The 19,220-nt window shown below is 41.1% G+C and overlaps 1 protein-coding gene across 1 annotated transcript in view; it reads right to left on the reverse strand.

Moving 5' to 3' along the window:
* Positions 1–19,220, reverse strand: part of LOC125461460 (XK-related protein 7-like) — a 189,495-nt gene that overhangs the window by 18,568 nt on the left and 151,707 nt on the right. The window contains exon 2 of the mRNA XM_048550276.2: positions 12,925–13,124. Coding sequence (XP_048406233.1) covers positions 12,925–13,124 — 200 coding nt within the window. The remainder of the gene's footprint in view (positions 1–12,924; positions 13,125–19,220) is intronic.

A 19,220-nucleotide genomic window follows, 5' to 3' on the forward strand; every position in this document is an offset into this window, starting at 1 on the left:
CTGTCCAACAAGTTTTCGAAGTTCAGCTCCTTTGTCAGGTGATTTCACCCGATGAAAGAGCCGCACTCCAAAAGCATGAGATTTCAAATAAACCTGTTTGACTATAACCTGGTGTCATGTGACTTCTGACTTCAGCCTAAACGTGACAAGAGGTCTTGTGCCAGTGCAAGTTGGCCCTCCTCAGTGCGAATATCCAAGGCTCTCAATGAGGCAGGCAGAGTGGGGTGGAGAGCCCAACCCCCTCAGTTGTCCTGAGAGAATAGACTTGTGTGTGGTTCCTCCTCCAGCTAGGTGCCTCTTAGTACCAACCAGACTCCTTGTGAGGAAGGGCAGCTGGAGTGCACACCAGGCTCTTGTCCATCTAATGCTGGGCCGTCAGCTATGAGGTGCCAGAGTACAGTTGCGTGCCCCTCTCCAGCAGACTCTGAAACTACAGGTCCTGATTCTCCTTGGCATTCGCCAGCTTGTTCATGTGAGCATCCAGATGGTTACATGATTTGCTGCACTGTTGCAGCTTCCCACACCCCTGTCTGCCACTCCTCTGCATGTGAATGACCTCTCTGATTGCCGACACCACAGGATCCACCTCACTAACTTGGTTGGCGGGAGATAGATGTCTCAGATCCCCACAGGACTTATCCCACAGGATTATAGTGGTTGATCCCACTACCACAATCTGGAAGCCACTCACTCCCCAACTCTACTCCAGAAGCCATTCTTCACTCCCAAAGCATTTTCTTGGATCATGCGTGTGTTGTCCACTGAGTGGCAGAGATGTGCTCCAGTCATTCTGAACGCTGAGTTCCAGTGTGGTTGAGAATATTGGCCTGGAGTCAATCTGGGGTGAAGGGAGCATCACTCATATAGAGGCCAATACATAAATTTGGGGGGAGGGGGTGCAGTGCTTTGGTGGCAAGTGAAGCAGAGCAAATTGTCACAGGGACAGAGAAGGGCAGTTGGAAATTTGAGTTTTGAGGGCATTCAGAAGCTCAGGGGTAGAAAGTGTATGCTTTGGGTATATGACGGCAGGTAAAGGAACATCAGGGTGCAGGTGACTTCAATCAAGGAAAGGTAAGGCTCAGCCTAGGAGGCTGAGGGACCCTGGGAGAAGGCTGTTAACTTCAATGATGATAGTATTTGGGATGAGAGAATTAAAGTTCATAGGGCAGTGGGGATGGTGAACCTACAGAGGGGCATTAGTACACAAATAGGCCAATGAAGAAGCAAAATCTTATCATTCTGAAAGTCTATCAAAATAACTGCGCTACACTCCAAAGTGCATGCTGCTTTTATTGAGACAGTGGGAACTGCCGATGCTGGAAAATCTGAGATAACACGGTGTGAAGCTGGATGAACAGGCCAAGTAGCATCAGAGGAGCAGGAAAGCTTGACGTTTCGGGTGGGGACCCTTCTTCAGAAATGGGGGAGGGGAAGGGGATTCTGAAATAAATAGGGAGCGGGGGGAGGCGGATAGAAAATGGATGAAGGAGAAGATAGGGTGAGAGGAGACAGACAGGTCAAAGAGGCGGGGGTTAGAGCCAGTGAAGGTGAATGTAGGTGGGGAGTTGGGGGGGAGGGAAATAGGTCAGTCCAGGGAGGACAGACAGGTCAGGGAGGCAGGATGAAGATTAGTGGGTAGGGGATAGGGGTGGGGCTTGAGGTGGGAGGAATGGTTAGGGAGGTGGGGACTAGCTGGGCTGGTTTTGGCATGTGGTCGGGGGAGGGGAGATTTTGAAGCTTGTGAAATCCACATTGATACCCTTGAGCTGCAGAGTTCCCAAGCGAAATATGAAATGCTGTTCCTGCATCTTTTGGGTGGCGTCATTGTGGCAATGCAGAAGGCCCAGGGTGGACATGTCATCCAAGGATATGGGGGGGGGGGGGAGCGGAATTGAAATGGTTCACGACTGGGAGGTGTAGTTGTTTGTTGCGAACAGAGCGTGGGTGTTCCGCAAAGTGGTCCCCAAGCCTCCATTCGGTTTCCCCGATGTAGAAGAGGCCACAATGGGAACAGTGGATGCAGTATATAAGATTGACAGATGTGCAGGTGAACATCTGTTTGATGTGCTGCTTTTATTGTTAGGGGTAGTGGGAATAGAGTTACATCTTTTAGGTACCCCGTTGTCCATCCACTGGCCTCCTGATCAAATCGGGTTCAGATTCCTTCAATTTTTACATTGCTTAAAAACTGCTGATTTACTGGCAATCACATTCCCATGAGATAGGCTATACTGATGGAGCCACAGTACATTTTCAGCTGATTGTCACTTCATGATGTGTGGGATATGAAGTTCTGCAGCAATGGAGAAAAATACAATCCAAGCTATGCACATTCTAGCATCCCAGCTAGCCAGAACCAGGCTGGATGCCATCACCACACAGAGGCAAGGGTGACAGAAGAATATTAAGCATCAGGTGAGGGGTGTATTGTCCCAAGGGGAGTGCTGATACAGCGAGATATTCAGAGGTATCCACGGAAAGGGTGCTGTCATCTTGTATTGAGGGAAGATTTTGCACTGTTTTCAGTTCAGACAACTATGTAGGCACATAATAGGGAACAGAGACACAACAAATATTACGGGAGAGGAAGTAAAGATAGATTTTCTGGTGTAAGATTTCTGAATAGTAATGAAGCACCCATGTGACTGAGGTGTCAAAGGATTTCTTTTCTTCCGTTGCCTACCACTCTATCGAAAGGCATGCCCAACTTCACTAACTGGGATAGAAGGAGCCAGGTGGCTGGTATGCCCTCATGACCATAAGGATTTTGGTGGGCATGCTCTGTGGGCTCAGGGTTTAAAGGTGCCTGGACTTGAGAGAGAATCTCCTGCACAGATGCAGGAATACCCTCCTCAGCCTGATCTGGCACAGCAATAGGGCTACTGGGCAAAAGGGCAGGGTATTGCCCAAGTGTTCTGAGATTGAATTCCTGGGGGCCTGTCTGTTGTTCTTCCTTTCTGTGGGTGCTTACCAGTGCTGCCATGTCCTCTGATTTTTCCATTAGTGTAGAACTCTCTTGTTCCACATCTGCAAGCAGGACTGCCAACCCTCAAACTGGGTGAAGATGCAGAGGTCAGTAAGCCCTCTACCTACCTGGCTCCTCTATTTTATTGTGCACCAGCATTTCCTGTAATGAAAGAGAGAGGGGACAGTTCAGTGTGCAAAAGGAATGGGTGCATGAGCACATGAACAGCATGGATTGCCCTGCAACAAAGAAAGTGCTCTTCAGTTATTGCCTCGCAGAAGTACCCAGGAAGCATTAGAGGACTGGCAGCATATGGCGGGTGTGAGCCAATTTAGTCCACATCAGGTTGGCACGGCGGTATGGGCAGATCTAGCTAACGTGGCTGTCAAAATCTGCCACCATACAAAGTGATGGCCACATGGGTGAGGCGCTACAGGGTGAAGATGGTGGCAATTACCTTTGTGAAATGCAGGAGATTGTTGATCTTGTTCCTGCACTGGATCCCATTTGAGTCACTGACCTCTTGTGTGATGCTGACTCAGGCTGTTTGGGTCTGATAGCAGAATTTCTTTCGCCCGTTGTTGGGGAAGAGGAGCTTCTTTCTGACCTTGACAGCTTGTTCAGTGAAGGCTCTATGGGTGTCGAATCCTTCCTCAGGCCAACATCTCAGGGGGTGAGACTGACGATGACAACGTGCTGTTGTAGAGCTCCTGTCTTCCAGTGAGTGAAAGGGTACCTGGATAATCTTTAAAGATGTAGTCTATAAACACTGGCAGGATGTTTGGCTCAGGAAGGGACTGGTGCAAGTCACAACTCTTGCTTACTGGCTAAATGGTTACCAGTTTACTATGGAAATCACCACAGAACTCATTTGCATATGAAATGAGCTGATAGACAGGTAATTGCTCCAGAAGACTCATCACACGCCTTTATGGATCCACTAAGACCCTGACAAAATGGAAAATCCCAGCCACCACCTTTCCTCCTTGCCATTGTTTCAGGTGACCTTTATTCCTAGTGTTCATATCTCCCAATCATACTCAGTTTTGCTTCGGCTTCTATCATCTTATAGCAAACAGTAACATTCTTTCACCTGCTGTTCAATGTAGTTGAACCTTACCAAGGTCAACACACAATGCCCTCTGAGCTTACTTATCAAACTTGCTGTGACCACACAAAGCATGCCTCAAAGAAACACTTGTTTCAAGAATATGATTTACCAGTGTCATCCAAAGCAAGCTGCTGGCTCAACAGTTGTGAATGCAGGAAGAGCCCATTAGTCACATGCACAAATGCCTTACACATAGTATGAATCAATGTACTTGTCTTGGTCCTCAGGATGACACTCACTTTTTGTATCAACTCTAATGATGCCTTTTTGGCCAAAGTCTAGTGTTTCTGGGGAACAGGACATCCCTCTTTACCTTCATGATAACATCAGTAGCTCCAAAGAAGTCACAAACTCAGGACCACTTTCTGTCTCATTAGGCATCTTGAAAATTTCATACATCCCCTCCAGCAGTTTGCATCAGTCCATCCCTTTGGTGTTCTAAGCTTTCATTGCCATCAGGTTTTATACAAGTTGGGAGTATGGTGCATTCTGCACCCTGTGTGAGAGCAGCCTGTTGGAAGTCTGTGCTGATTCCCTAACAATTTTATAAAAATCAAGCTCAGTGTTGAATCAACTGAGCTTTCAACATCATCATCACTTCTGTGGTAACATAGTGTGGAGCTGGAGGAACACCGCAGGCCAGGCAGTGTCAGAGGTGCAGGAAAGTTGATGCTTCAGGTTGGGACCCTTCTTCAGAAATGGAGCGGCGGTGGTGACCACGTGGTAATGGCGGCAGTCACATTGAGGGATGAGGTCCTGGGTAGGGTGGAGGACTTGGGGGATGGAAGAGGCCTGTGTTTAGTTTAGTGTAACCACAGTTATTAATGTCAGATAGGGTGGAGTAAAAGTATTGAAAAACAGAAGAGGTCCATTGCAGGTCTGAGAGAGGGAGGCTGAGCTGGGGCAGGATTGATTGTAATGCCAGATGTTGGCACACTGTTGAGAGCATGTGCTTGAGGATCTCTAAAGAAAACCGCTTTTGGAAGCACTGGATGTTGTGTATGCTGAGGTTGTCATGGTCAGGGCCAAATTGGGATGGCCTGAATGTAAATTGGAGTCCACTGGGGATGATCCAGCTCCATAGGCAGGTACTAAGAAAGACGATGTGGCTGTAGTACCTGGTTTGCTTGAGTATGTGGTCAAAGAGTTTCAGGGCTGAAAAGATTACCAGAGGGTTGCAGTGGGAGAGAGATCCACTGAGGTCTTTCTAAAGGGGTGAGGACAACTACTTTGAGGTGGGCATCCTTCAAAGAGGCTCTGCAGTGGGGTTATAACTCATTCAGATAGCAAGAACTGCAGATGCTGACGTCAGAAGTAAAACAGTGTGGAGCTGGAGGAACACAGCAGGTCAGGCAGCATCAGAGCAGGCAAGTTGGTGTTTTGGGTCAGGACCCTTCTTCAGAAATGCACATCTTCACTTCTGGGTGTGCCACTTAAGTCAGGATTCACCCTCCTGCTATGATTGGGATTTATGTTAATCCAAATTCTTTCTTTACGATCAGAATGCTGCTGAAAATTCTTAATTATTGAAAAACCTCTTTAATGAACAAGAAAATGTGATCACCATCAGCAAGAAGCAAATAAAATCACAAGAAATGCTTTTCCTCCTCATACTATTAATTTGCACATCAGACTTCTTGTTCCTCAGAATTTTCTCTATTAAGCCCATATGATGATACATGGTCATAAATTACAGCTGGGATTAATTTGCAAATTTCTCCAAAACACAAAAATGCAATGATGAATAACACAAATCCATTTTAGCACTTGTGCATTAAGGAAATTTGCTCTCTTTTTACACTAACCATCAAAAATAGATTAATTGCTCATTGATCTAAATTGCTGTTTGTGGGACTCTGCTGGGGCCAGATTATCTGCTATGTTTGCCTACACAACAATAGCAACTGTATATAAAAAACAATTTATCAGTTGTGAAACGTGTTGAAGCATCTTAATGACAAAAATAGCATGCTATGAAACATCTTGCTTTCTTCCATTGTGCAGGCACAGTCTAAAACAAGGCTTCTCAAACTGTGGATCACAGACCCCAGAGGGATTGCAAGACAAGCCTTTGAGGTCAGTGAGCTTCAAGGCAGCAACGGCTGCTGTTAAACTCAATGGTTTCTCAGAGCTGCCTTTTTCTCTTATTAGTGTGTGGCTTAATCTTCACAGCCTGATTGCTTCTGTTACTGCTAACAAAAGCCTGAGGAAAGGTAGGAAATATGTGAGCGTGTGTGGGGGGGGGGGGGGGGGGGGGTGCGGGGGGTGGGGTTGGAGTTTTAACCAGTAGCAATCATTTACCCGTAGCTAGAACCTGTTTATTTGTAATTAATGGCAATTCTCGTTCAGAACAGAAACCTGGGTCATGCTTTCTGTCAGTGTGTGGACAGGTAAATTGGGAAATTTTACATAGTTTTAAAACTATCTAATTTTTGTAAAAGGTCTGGAAGTAGCAGGTCTCATTTCCAGTGCACTACCCTTGTGAAGCATAACAAAGTTTAGGGACTCATCCAGGTCTGACTTGAAGTAGAGGAAACAAGTATTTGGGTGCAGAATTACCAAATACCACAGGTAATGGAAAACATGAGGTTCTATACTGCAGTTAAGACATTGGAAATAGCAAACAATTTCCTGCAGATGCTAGAGTTGCTCCTAGCAGTCATAAGGAAACAAAGCAAAATCCAGGTTGATAGAAAGGGCAGGTAAACTGGCGGTAGTATTGCCTCACCGAGCTATGAAGGCAGAGGTAATTGAGGTGCTAATTGGTGTTTAGAGCAAATACAAATGAGACCAAGTACCCTGGGTAGTGAAAAATCTGGTAAGATTCGGCTACAATTAATGCCGTCTGAGCGTGTGGAAATTATGAAGAAACAAGAGATTACACAGTCAGTGATTACATGGGTGGCACAGTGGTTAGCACTGCTGCCTCAAAGCACCAGGGACCTGGGTTCGATTCCACCCTCGGGCGACTGTGTGGAGTTTGCACATTCTCTCTGTGCCCACATGTGTTTCCTCCAGGTGCTTGGGTTTCCTCCTGCAGTCCAAAGATGTGCAGGTTAGCTGAACTGGTTGTGCTAAATTGGCCATAGTGTGCAGGTGGGGTTGGTTAGCCGTGGGAAATGCAGGATTATAGGGTAAGAGTGAGATGCTCTTCAGAGAGTTAGTGTGGACATGATGGGCTGAATGGCCTGCTTACATACTGTAGGGGCTCTGAAAGAAAGGGAAAAAAAAATGAAAAAAGCAGATGAAGGAATGTGAAAAATCAATGAATGATGCAGGACAAGGTTTTGTCAATTGCTGATGCAGGTCTTAGTAAGGAGAATATTTGTCAAAATGTAAAGTCCAGAAGTGAAATATTTACGTTTGTACAAACCTGACCAAACTTGGAGGGAAAGGATGTGGAAGCACCCTTTACTTCATTTTAGACAATGGCTGGACAGATGAATTGGGCGAGAGAGGACTGAATACTATTTATGCAGAGTAAGTTGACAGGTAAAGGACAGGATATTTACGCTTCACTGTCACTGGGGTTTCCTGGGAGTAAGATGCTATAAAGAAAATCATATTACCTCCACCTGAGTTATCACTTGAGGGATATAAGTAAAGGTTCAGAATTTAAGGAAACAGCAGGGCCAAATCTATATAGAATTTAAAAGGGTTAGGCAAAGTAATTTTGATGGGTGGATGCAAGCATTGGAGGCTGAAAGCCTGAAACTTTTAGAGAGATATTATTCTCTAAGAGGAATTTAAAAACCCACTACCTTCTGTCATGAGATCTTTAATTGAGGACCAAAGGTTTGCAGCAGTAGTGGCTGCAGATTGAACTAATCCATAAAATTAAAACTTTTTCTCATCATCCTCATATTCAAATGGGAGAAAATATGGGAGAGTGAAAGTAAGGCAAGTAGCCAGTGTAAAAAATGGATAGTTGGGAATGCCCCAAAATCTCTCCCTTAGTTCTGAAGGGAAAGTTCTGAAGATGGAGGTCGACATTGGAAGTTGAGGTGTTTCCATTGTAACAAGGTGAGACGCATTCATTCAGAATGCTTGATAGGGCTTTGGAAATCCAATTGTCATATTGGAACTAGTAAGAATGAGTCCAACGAGGAGATTCAGAAGGAAACAGCCGTGGATTAGATTGCAGTGTGATCTGCAACAGAGAGACAGGAGGTGAACACTGCGGTCAATGTGAAAAGAGTACATAGGATGGATGAGAGATATGAAGGGTTTGGATTTTAAAGAATGATACCCCTTTCTTTTCAACTATAAGGGATGGAGGAGTCACTCATACTCTTTTGCTGGGTTAGGTTTTAATGTTCCCACTAGAAAGTTCAATGAAACCAAAAGTTTTAGTAAATGCTGGAGATTAAATCTTGGTTCCTGTGTACTAAGTACAGTTAGGCCGTGGAGTTGTGACTTGTTGTTTGGACTAATGGTAGTTAAGAAATTAGCTATGGATGGACCTGATTTACTCCTGTGGAATGCTTTAGCAGGAGTGAAAATTATAGTTTTGTGATAATTACTTAAAGTCCATTTGAGGCCAAAAAGATGGAACAATTGCAGGAGTTGGTTCCAGCTCTTTTCCAATTTTGTTGAGTAACCAGAGAAATGGCATCACCAGAAGGCAGTAATACTACAAGATGTTGCAGCAGTTAAGACTCTATTTCAAATGAGCATAATTCAAATGAAGTGCTTGGCATATCTATGTTAACTGAAGCTCAGGAAGCAGATCAAGAGTTAAGCAAGCTAACACAAGCAGCTCACACTTGACCTCCTCCAGCCTCAGCTTCAGAGTGTTAATATATTCTGATGTGGAGGTAGAGATATACTTGAAGACTTGCAGGTGAAGAATGGATAGCTGTTCTTTAAATAGATGTACCACCTAGATATCATAAGGAGATATTGGGAGTAGCACATGAATTTCAAATGGCAGGGCTTATAGGAATATGAGAAATATAGGACGGATCAATAGGTAGCCTTGTTGTGTAAAATACCTAAGGATATATGACAGTTCTATAAAAATGTCATGTCAGGTAATAAGAAAATCCAGACACCTAGTCAAATTAGCACCTTCCATACCTATAGCAGTTTTTGAAGAATCGTTCAGTTGAATGTGAATAAATCATGTAGGACTATAAACAAAAACAAACAAAAGCAGATTCTTGGTATAACCTTACAATTATGGATGTGACAACATCATTGGCAGAAGCTCTTCCTTTAAGGACAGTTACAGCTAGGATCCATGGTGGAAGAGCCAGCACAGGCTTGTTTTGTGTGTTATGGACTACCAAATGAGATAAAGTCTGATCGAGGTTCTAGCTGTGTGTGTAAAGTTTTCTGCAGATCATTAGCAGTTTAGATATGAAACTGAAGAAAACCGCATATCATTTGTAAACACCAGACTGTCAAGCCTATGATGGAGGTATACCGTCATGAAGATCCACAGTATTGGGCCAAAAGATTTGAATTTTACTATATGCTGCTGGAAATTCCCAGAGGTCCCTTAGAATTTATAAGGGAGAAATGCATGAACCAAAGATAAATCCTCAATGTTGGATTACATGTTCACTTTTGAAAACCCACAGGAGCATATAAAGGTAGCACAAGTTTATTTGAAACGTCCACAGATTAAAATGAATTGGCAGGTAAACATTCAGCAAATAGAACATTTCAAGTAGGAGATGCATTATTAATTTTGTTGCCTGTGCAAAAGTGGACCTTTAGAAAAAAATTCAGTAATTAGGAACATTATTAAAGTGAAATACTCCTAATCATAGAAAGAGTTGGTTATGCCAAGTAAACACATTGAATAGGTAACAACATTAAAAAAAGAATAATGAGGAAGAAGTCTGCCCTGAGGTAAGCGTAGGTGGAAGATCATGGAGACAATAAGAATAAAGTAAAAAGGAGGTAAAAAGTGAACCGTCTACAATTTGACTAGCTAACATAGAAAATTGGTATAGTCAGATATTGTTTTCTCACATTTAAACAAATGAAAACTGGGGGATTTTGTAAGATTATCGAGTAAGTAGAAGGTAATCTGTAGAGATATACTGTGTGTACAACATTTGCTAGACTTGATGTGGAAGTTGGAGAGTAAGGATAAACTTAAACAGCATCCTTATTCGTTGAGCCTAGAATAAAACAAGCTCAGGTGAAGACAGAAATTGAATACATGTTGGAAGATTGCTTGATTGAACTTAGTCAAAATAGTTGGAATTCACTGATAGCACTAGTTCCTATCTGGCTTGGATCAACTAGACTTTCGAAATTAAGGAAAGATAAATGTGGGCAAAAAGATTCATACCCATTCCACATTGGAAGGCTGCATTGGCAGAGTCTCATTCCTTTCTAAAATAAATCTATTGAAGGGATACTGCCTACAGTTTTCAGGAATATGTAGGTTAGGTGTGTTAGCCATGGGAAATGTATTGTTACATGGAAAGAGTGAGGGATTGGGTCAGGGTGGGATGCGCGTCAGAAGGACATTTTGAAATTGTTGGTCCGAATGGCCTGTTTCCACACTATATGGTTCCTACGGAACAATAAAGCAAAAATGTGCCAAATGCCGTCTTCACCAACTTGTCTATCTTCGATTCCACTTTCAAGGAACAGAGGCATTACTTGCAACCCTAGGTTTCTTCATTTTTCAACACTTCCCAGAGCCCCACCATTAACTGTACACATCTTGCCCTGGTTTGCCTTGCCAAAATGCAACACCTCACGGTTATCTAAAATAAGCTCCATCTGCCACTCCTCTGCCCACTGTACTCTGAAACAATCTTTTTCGCTGTTCACTACACTACCTGCTTTGGTGTCAGCTGCAAACTTACTGAACATAGCTCGCATATTCACATCTAAATCATTTATACAAATGATGAAAAGCGGTGAACCCAGCACCAATCCTTGTGGCACACTGTTTGTCACAGTCCTCCAGGCCAAAATACAACCCTCTACAAATAGGGTCTGGTTTCCTCTTGCAGCACAACCAGTCACAATCCAAGTCTGGTGTCCTTCTGTTTCAGGATTTAGACAATGGCAGTGAATCCAGCCTCTTTTGATGAAGCGCATAGAATATACAGCCAATGTTGGAGACTCTCTGCCTCATTGTACACCCTTCTAGTTGATGGGACTGGGCATGCCCAGGGCTGGTAATGGTTGACATTTATGATTTGATAAATTTGATTAGGTCAGGCAATTATTTCATCTGTGGGCTAGTTTGCCTGACTTTGCTACATGTTCTTAAATGTAGGTGATAAAAATTTTTCACTGTTGACTGGGCTGAGTGTGCCTTTGCCAAATCCAAAATTGATGCCAAGATTGAAACCAAGTGGTTCTTTTTGTTTAGTTCTCAGTGTGAATTACTGTCATAGCTCAACTAAACTGGCCTACAAGAATATTTCAGCATGCAGTCAACTGTATTGCTCTAGGTCTGGGGTCACATGTGGGCCAACTCAGATAAGAATGGCATGTTACCTGGTCTAAAGCTCATTAATGATCCAGTTGCATATTTATAATGCTATGGTTTCATGATTGCTACAAGTGATCCAAGTGTTTTACTCCATATTTGCTTAATTTACATGAATCCTAATTAAAACTAGTTCGCCACTGTGGCATCTCTGGATAACTTTCTGGATTACTGGTCCAGTAATATAATTAGTAAACTACCTAAATAGGCATGGTGGCATAATTGTTAGTACTGTTGTCTCATAATGCCGGGCACCTATTCAGAGCCATCGGTGTGGAGTTTGCATGTTTTCCTCAAGACTGCGTGGGTTTCTGTTGAGTGCTCTGGTTTCATCCCACGATCCAAATGATGCGCAGGTAGGTGGATTGGCCATGGGAAACGTTGGGGTTACAGGGATTGGGTGGGGAATATTTGGGTGGGTCTGGGTGGAATGGGCTTCAGAGGGTTGGTGCAGACTCAATGGATTAATAGCCCTTTCTATAATTCTGTTACACCAATAAATATAACTGTTCATGAAAATTATATAGTCAGGTAATATGTGTTAAACTAATGGCAAAATTAGATTAAGATGGATGACTGGAATAAGTTTAAAAGTTTAAAATAGATCAAAGTACATATAAACAAGGCCATTGAGCCCATCAGATTTATACTCCTATCAAATTAATGGATTATATTCAATGTCCTTGGACAATTCCATGAGGCTTTGCTATTACGTTCATAAAAATGAGATAATCTTAAGAAGGAGTGAATGTCAGGCAAATGTTTTTCCATTGAAATGACAGCATGATTTTTGAATATTACCAGGAAAGTGAAACAAAACTTTGGATTAACACTAGCAATGTCACTTCAGTGGCTGGGGTGATGGGTAGGTTTGGGGAGTTTGGATTCCACAAAGGTTCTTGGAGACAGTCAACTGAAAATCCTGCTGACTTCTGTGTTGTCATCCAGCAGGGTAATTTCACTCAGCAGGTGTAGGTAATCCACACATCAGCTTTTGGAATATTGAAACTCATAACATCCTCACACTAAATAGAGCTGATTATCTTGCTCAGCAATAGGACTGGTATGGTGACAGTCACTGCCATTAAAAATGATGGTCTTCCAAACTGTACTCAGCCTCTGGACTTCTTCACTGCTCTCCAAGAGAAAGGGGTAAAGATATGAAAACAACAGTAACAGGTTAGTGATAGTCTGAATGCTTTGAAGGTCCAATGGTTAAATTTCTGACAAGAGAGAGACGGGAATCCATAATGTAGCAAGAACGCGACATGTGGGTGGAGGTGACGAAAACAAAGGCCAAACTTGGTCTGTTCTGATTTATAAAATGTCTTGTGACCTTCTGGTAGGTCTTTGTAATAGTGAGAAATTATTGAGGCTTACCTTGCAAGGTGCCAATGTGGTTTGTTTGCACCATAATACTGAGCTGCAGGACAAGCTGTGGCGCACTTTTAAGAAAGGTCTCCAGCAGACGTAGCATGTTTATGTCAGCGCTCTCAAACATCATTCTCCAGTAGAAGTGTCGGCGCTCATGTTCTTTGTGCCAACGGCTTTGAATTCCAAGATACATAGCTCTGAGATACCTAGTTAAAACACAGAAATCACGTTGAAGGCAACTTACTGGCTGCTAAGTTCACAGAATCCTCTCTATCACTCCAGTCCTGAACAAAGCTGATCTGCTCAGCTTTCAAGTGAATTTCTATAAATGGTATGTAAATAAGAGGGTTGGTTTAGAAGTTTGAAGCTGCTTTATTGAAGTAATTTCCAGACAGGGTTATATTTAGTCCACTGCTGCATTAGATAATTACTTAAAATAAAAAACAACAGGGAAAGATTTAACCTTGGAATTTCTACAGTTTTGATTGTTGTTAAATTAAGATGTTTATACATTTTGTCACAAAGAATCTAAAGGTAATACAAAACTTGGAAGATTAGAATCATCAGCCAAGATAATGCACCAGAAATTGTCAGGGCAGGACACCTAACAGTATTCACCATTCTTTAGACTTGGCCTTGGATATTTACTTGTTCCAAAGTTTTTGACTGGCAAATAACTGAAAAAGCAAGTAGACATTACTGTAGAGGGGAAACAGGAGATCTGAATTGAATGCATAGGTCGAGTGACTGCATATTTTCTTAACTAGTTAAATTGAAGGACTGAGAAGTAAACTGTGCAAGGACTGGGTGTGTAATCATGAAATGTGCTACTAAAGAAATAAAAAGGGGAAAAGAAAGATTGGGTTGAACAGAAAATAAAAGGCAAAGGAAAAGCATTCTTCTTTTCAAACAAATAAAGCCAAAGGAATGAAATTGTACACTGCTGTAGTTAACTTGCAGGCCAGAGATTTGATTGACACACACACACTGTAATTCTGTATCAATTTATGAGTAATATCTAGAAATTAACTCCAACAATGGGGTTAGTGTAAAATTGCATTAACAGTCAAGTGAACAAATCTGATCCTTGGAACAAGCTTTAAACATTCAGAAAATATACTGAAAAATTGTAGGTACCTTTCCTATCATTAGTGGTCATGATGTGCCTGCTCTGATTACCTGATTAAGGGAAGGTGGTGACATAGTGGTAGCGTCACTGAACTAGTAACCTGGGCTTCCACGTTAATACTCTCGGAACATGGGTTCAAATCTCATCAGAACTTCTGATAGAATTAAAATTAAATGGAATATAAAGTCAATCATAGTAACGGTGACTGTGGACCCATCATGGAACATTGTAAGATTCATCAAGTGCCCTACCTTGAGGAGAGGAAATCTGCCAACTTTATCAGATCTGGCCTATGAGGCCCAAAGCAATATGGTTGACTCTTATAGCTCCCTGAAATGGCTCAGCGAGCCACTGATTTTAAGGACAGTTACAGATGAGAAAGAAAATGTTAATCTTGCCATCACATCCTCTCAGTCCATGAAAGAATAAAGGATAAATAAATTTATGGAAGAAAACCCTATCAGGTCTAATGAGAAGAATTTCTTCCAGTTAATTGTATTAGTCTATTGCATGCTAGCATGGAGGCATTGACACTATTGACAGGGAGGAGAAAACTGCCAATGATTGGCACGGCACCTCCTCATCCAACAAAAAACACAAGCCATTTCAAAGCTTAGAGACTTAGCCATAAGGTGGAAATGTAGCTGCAGAGGAAGGAGAAGGCAGCCAACCCGAAGCTGTGAATTTGATTTCTCTACACAGCAATGTGACCCCTCTACAGAAAATCCACTGAATCCAAGATTGGGCTCTTCTGTTTTATGAAGACTCATTTAACCCGACAGGCATCATCTTTGATTTCTAGGGACTGCTGCTGACAACAATTTATGTTGATATGATGGATATTGTTGCAGAGATTTGAAAGATCACCAGATGTTAGGGCTCACTCACTCAGGAACCTCTGCTGCTCAAATCAGAAGTTAGTATACTACCATCATGAGGTGCTTCGTAAGGCACTCAATGTTAATATTTTGGAATCATATACAACATCGTCTCCAAGTATTTTACCCCCATCATTTATTTAATACATTTGGTGCATTTAATTACATTTATCGCTAAATCATCTCCCCACCTCAAGCCTTGGATCTCTAACTTTACTAATTCAAGAAAACTGATGGTTTCACAATTCTCTTAGAATGTATTGTTCTCTCAGACTTGGTAGACCGGTAGTTACTGGGTGGAAGACATTTGTTTTTGATTCTCTTCCTGAAATTCTGAGGTTCATTGATCCTTTTAAACTAGAAATACGTAATATCATGGATTTCCTTCATACAGGGTGCCTTCCCTACTACAACAGGCAATTGCATCTTTGTACTATTCACAATCTCCAAAAGAGCCAATTGTTTCATTGGAACTGCAAGCTTAAACTCATGGCTGGATGCTGTACACTCATGAAGTGGCCAGGTAATAAGAGTACCACCACGGAAACCTCCGAGGACAGCAGCTTCCATGGGAACAAATTAATCAGCAATTGCCTGAAGGAGGTATCAAGTTCAATTCATTACTAGATGCCAGTGGCATTTGAGCTACTCTCAGATACTCTGTATTCTGGGAATTTGTTACATTCTACAGATCATTCAAAATTTTCAAGAACAATATTTGCATGCATAATACGAATACAACTATCACAATTTGATATGAATCCAAACCATGTACTCTTAATGTTTGCTTCTTCAGTGTTTTCATTTGGCAATAGTATGCCAATTAATCTTTACTTCTCCTGGAACACCTTTCCTTCCATTCTTCTGTCATATCACAGCATTCAGGCTATTAAACGTGCTTGTTGTCAATTAACCAATGCAGCTTGATCTAGCTCATCTTTTAATTAACTTCTTACAACAGGGCTGAATCTGGCAGAATAAATATCGATTCTGACCTGAAGTGCAGATGTGGGCCTTTAAGTTGCTTTTTTTTAAAAATAAAATCTTCCTGTAAAGTAATTACTAGTTTAGTCTAACCTCCAATTGCTACAAGATCACGCACATCTAAAATATTGAATTGTGACTTTAAAAATGACAAGTCTATAAAACTGAATATAGATAAGCAAATTTTAAATTGCTTAGTTGTGCACTACAAATATCATCTAAATACTCAAACTGTATTTAACCACAGAAAATACCATCATCTACCTTTAAATATTGAAGATACATCTCTTAAATCTAAGTTGCTTATTTCAAATTGTTTGAATTGAAATAATAATTGGAATTTGAATGACCACTAACATTTTAAAACAAAAAAATTGTATGCCTTTCATTATTCTTAGCTATTGGCAGTTGTGCCTTCCACTAACACTGCATAATATTGCTATTTAAACTGTGACATGAAACCTTCAATTTTAAAATATAAATTTTGATGCCATGAGTGAATGACAATAGTTAACTGATGAGGAAAAAAATTAATCAAAAATTCATTGCACTCTCTTACAACCAAAATACAGACTCAGATCAATATTTTGCCTCAAATGTTCAGTTTCTTCATGTATTCCTTGTCATTATTCAAAGGAGGATGGATATTTTGACTGGGCCTCAAGCTATATGTTGAACAAAGGCAAAATATTCAACACTATCATCATTTTATTGCCTGCCATTGACCGGAAGTCAAACAGGTCCAGTTGTGTCAACATCGTGGTTAATATAGAGCAGAGGAGAGAGTTGGATACTCTGGCTTACCTGATCCCCTGAAGCCTAACAATCACTTACATTTCTCAATTCAGATGAATGATAGAATACTCATTATTTGTTCAACAGGAAGAATTTTTACACCATTCAGTACTAGGAGCGCATATGATCTATGATGCCTAAATCTGTTCCCACCATGCCATTAGTGGCGCTAAGGTTACAGTAGCTTTGGTGCACATAATATGCATATTGCTCTGTAATAATACACCAAGCTCATTGCTACAGCGTTTCTATTCAGTGGGGGTCTCTTTCACTAAGCAGTGCAAAAGCAAAATTATAGGAATATCATTGTTTCAAGGTCATGTACCCTTCTTACATAGAGGTACATTAGTACTTCTTGACCATAATCCAAGAAATCTCTACTGAATGATTGTAAGAACAGCATTCCTGCAAAGACTGCAGTGGTTCAAAGAGAAGGCCCATCACCATCTTCTTAGGACTATTCAAATGGATATTCTATTGATGTAGATTGTCAACATCCCAAGCCCAAGTATGAAATGATGTTTTACCCTGCTGCAACAGCACTAATAACAGAAATAGTCATTACCCTGAGTGGAGTTTGTAGGATTTGCAGCATACAATAAGGCTGTCAAGTGAGTAACAATCACTACAAAAGTAGTTAATAGTATGTAATATTCTATGGGAATGTTAAGGAACATCATGATGTGCCATTTAAATCCACATGCCCATTTTCCATTCTTTACTGAACAAAGAAAATAATGAATTCAATCTCTTCAACCAATGAATTCCATTGCCTTGATTAAAAATACTTACTTGCGTCTTGTATCACAACGCTCTCTTCTTGTCTTTTATTGCTAATTAGAAACACATTTTCTCCTGTTCAATTTCTGGAAGTGTTCACAATGAGAGTTTTTTAAACTGCAGTCACTTCGGGTGAGTCACAATTCTAAATAACACAGGATGCAGCATCTTCTGTGGTTTGCTGTTTCTTTGAATCAATTTCAGAAATGCAGTAAATTGTAGCCAACTGTCTACTGGAAATAATATTGATTACTGTAATTTTCTGAATAAGCCACAAGTAAATCATTTGCCTTCCCACCACATATAACATATGCTTAGGGTTTTGAAATACTACAGTCAGACTTACACTTTTATGAAAGTAGTGAGTAAACTTGACCAAGCTAAAAGAGGTGTTCCCATTCCCACTGTAGTTTGTCAGGCAGCTGATGTCCATGCAATTTATGAGATATGCAAGAACAGCAAATGGCCCGACAGTGTTTATTGATTTATAGTATGCAGAGTGTGATGTGCAGGCAAATTTCTCAGCAGTAAGGAGAGATCTTTCATATTAATTCAGAGATAGTAGGAACAGCAGATGCTGGATATCTAAGATAAAGAGGTAGAGATGGATGAACACAGCAGGCCAAGCAGCTTCAGAGGAGCAGGAAAGCTGATGTTTCGGGTCTAGACCCTTCTTCAGAAAACCTTTCTAGATCCAAAACATCAGCTTTCCTGCTCCTCTGATGCTGCTTGGCCTGCTGTGCTCATCCAGCTCTACACCTTGTTCTCTCTTGCATATTAATGTTTTGATTTGAAAATTACTAAGTGGCAGCATGGCAGAGAAAAGATTATGTTACGTGGCAGCATTCAGACATAAAAAGTGATAGAAGTTGCTGAAATCTATCGTAACAGAGCACAGGAGCAGAGGAAATATTAATGAGACAAACATTAGACTTAGTAATAAATGTAGCAGTTTTTTTTTTAATTTCTGAATGTGCTTCATTATGTTCTTACTTGTGTCTTAGAAACAAGAGAATTTGAAAGATACATTGAAAAGCATCATCATTTCTTAACAGAAATGCATTATTATTCTGAAGAGACGTACTCGACCAGCAACAAAACTCCCTAAATTCTAGATAGACTTTTCGGGAAAAATGCATTTAATATTCAGAAAATTAACAAATGCTAAATACAATTTTTTTTGTTTTGTTTTCCCATCTAACCAGTCGACAGAGAGCTTCTAGCCATCTGGGGATGTATCTATTTATAGTAATTAACATATAATTTTAAAAGGGATAAAGACAAATTACCCACAGTAGCAGCATAACAGTGTAATGTGATGCGGTGATCTGATACATAAAAAGCTATCACTACTTTTAATACTAGCAGCTGTTCTTCAGAAGGTAGTTGTGTTAGTGTTTGCTGCTAGAAATGAAATTCAACAGTTGAACAAGGTTTTGGATGGTGCCATGGACAATCGAAGGAATGTGGACAGAAATGTGTCTTAATATACCTTAAGTGGAGACATGGAAGGTGAAGTGGATCAAAATGATGAATTCATTCTTGCTTTTGCGTGTTCCATATAGTACTTTTTATGAACTCAAGATATCCCAAAGCACTCTACAGCCAATAAAATATTTTTGGAGTGGAGTCACTGTTGTAATGATATGAGGGATCCACTTGTGGATAGCAATTTTCCAAACACAGCAGTTGGATTAACAGCCCATTAAAGTATCTCATATGCATTTGCTTTGTGC

This window comes from Stegostoma tigrinum, chromosome 19, assembly GCF_030684315.1.
Source record: "Stegostoma tigrinum isolate sSteTig4 chromosome 19, sSteTig4.hap1, whole genome shotgun sequence".
Lineage (NCBI taxonomy): Eukaryota > Metazoa > Chordata > Chondrichthyes > Orectolobiformes > Stegostomatidae > Stegostoma > Stegostoma tigrinum.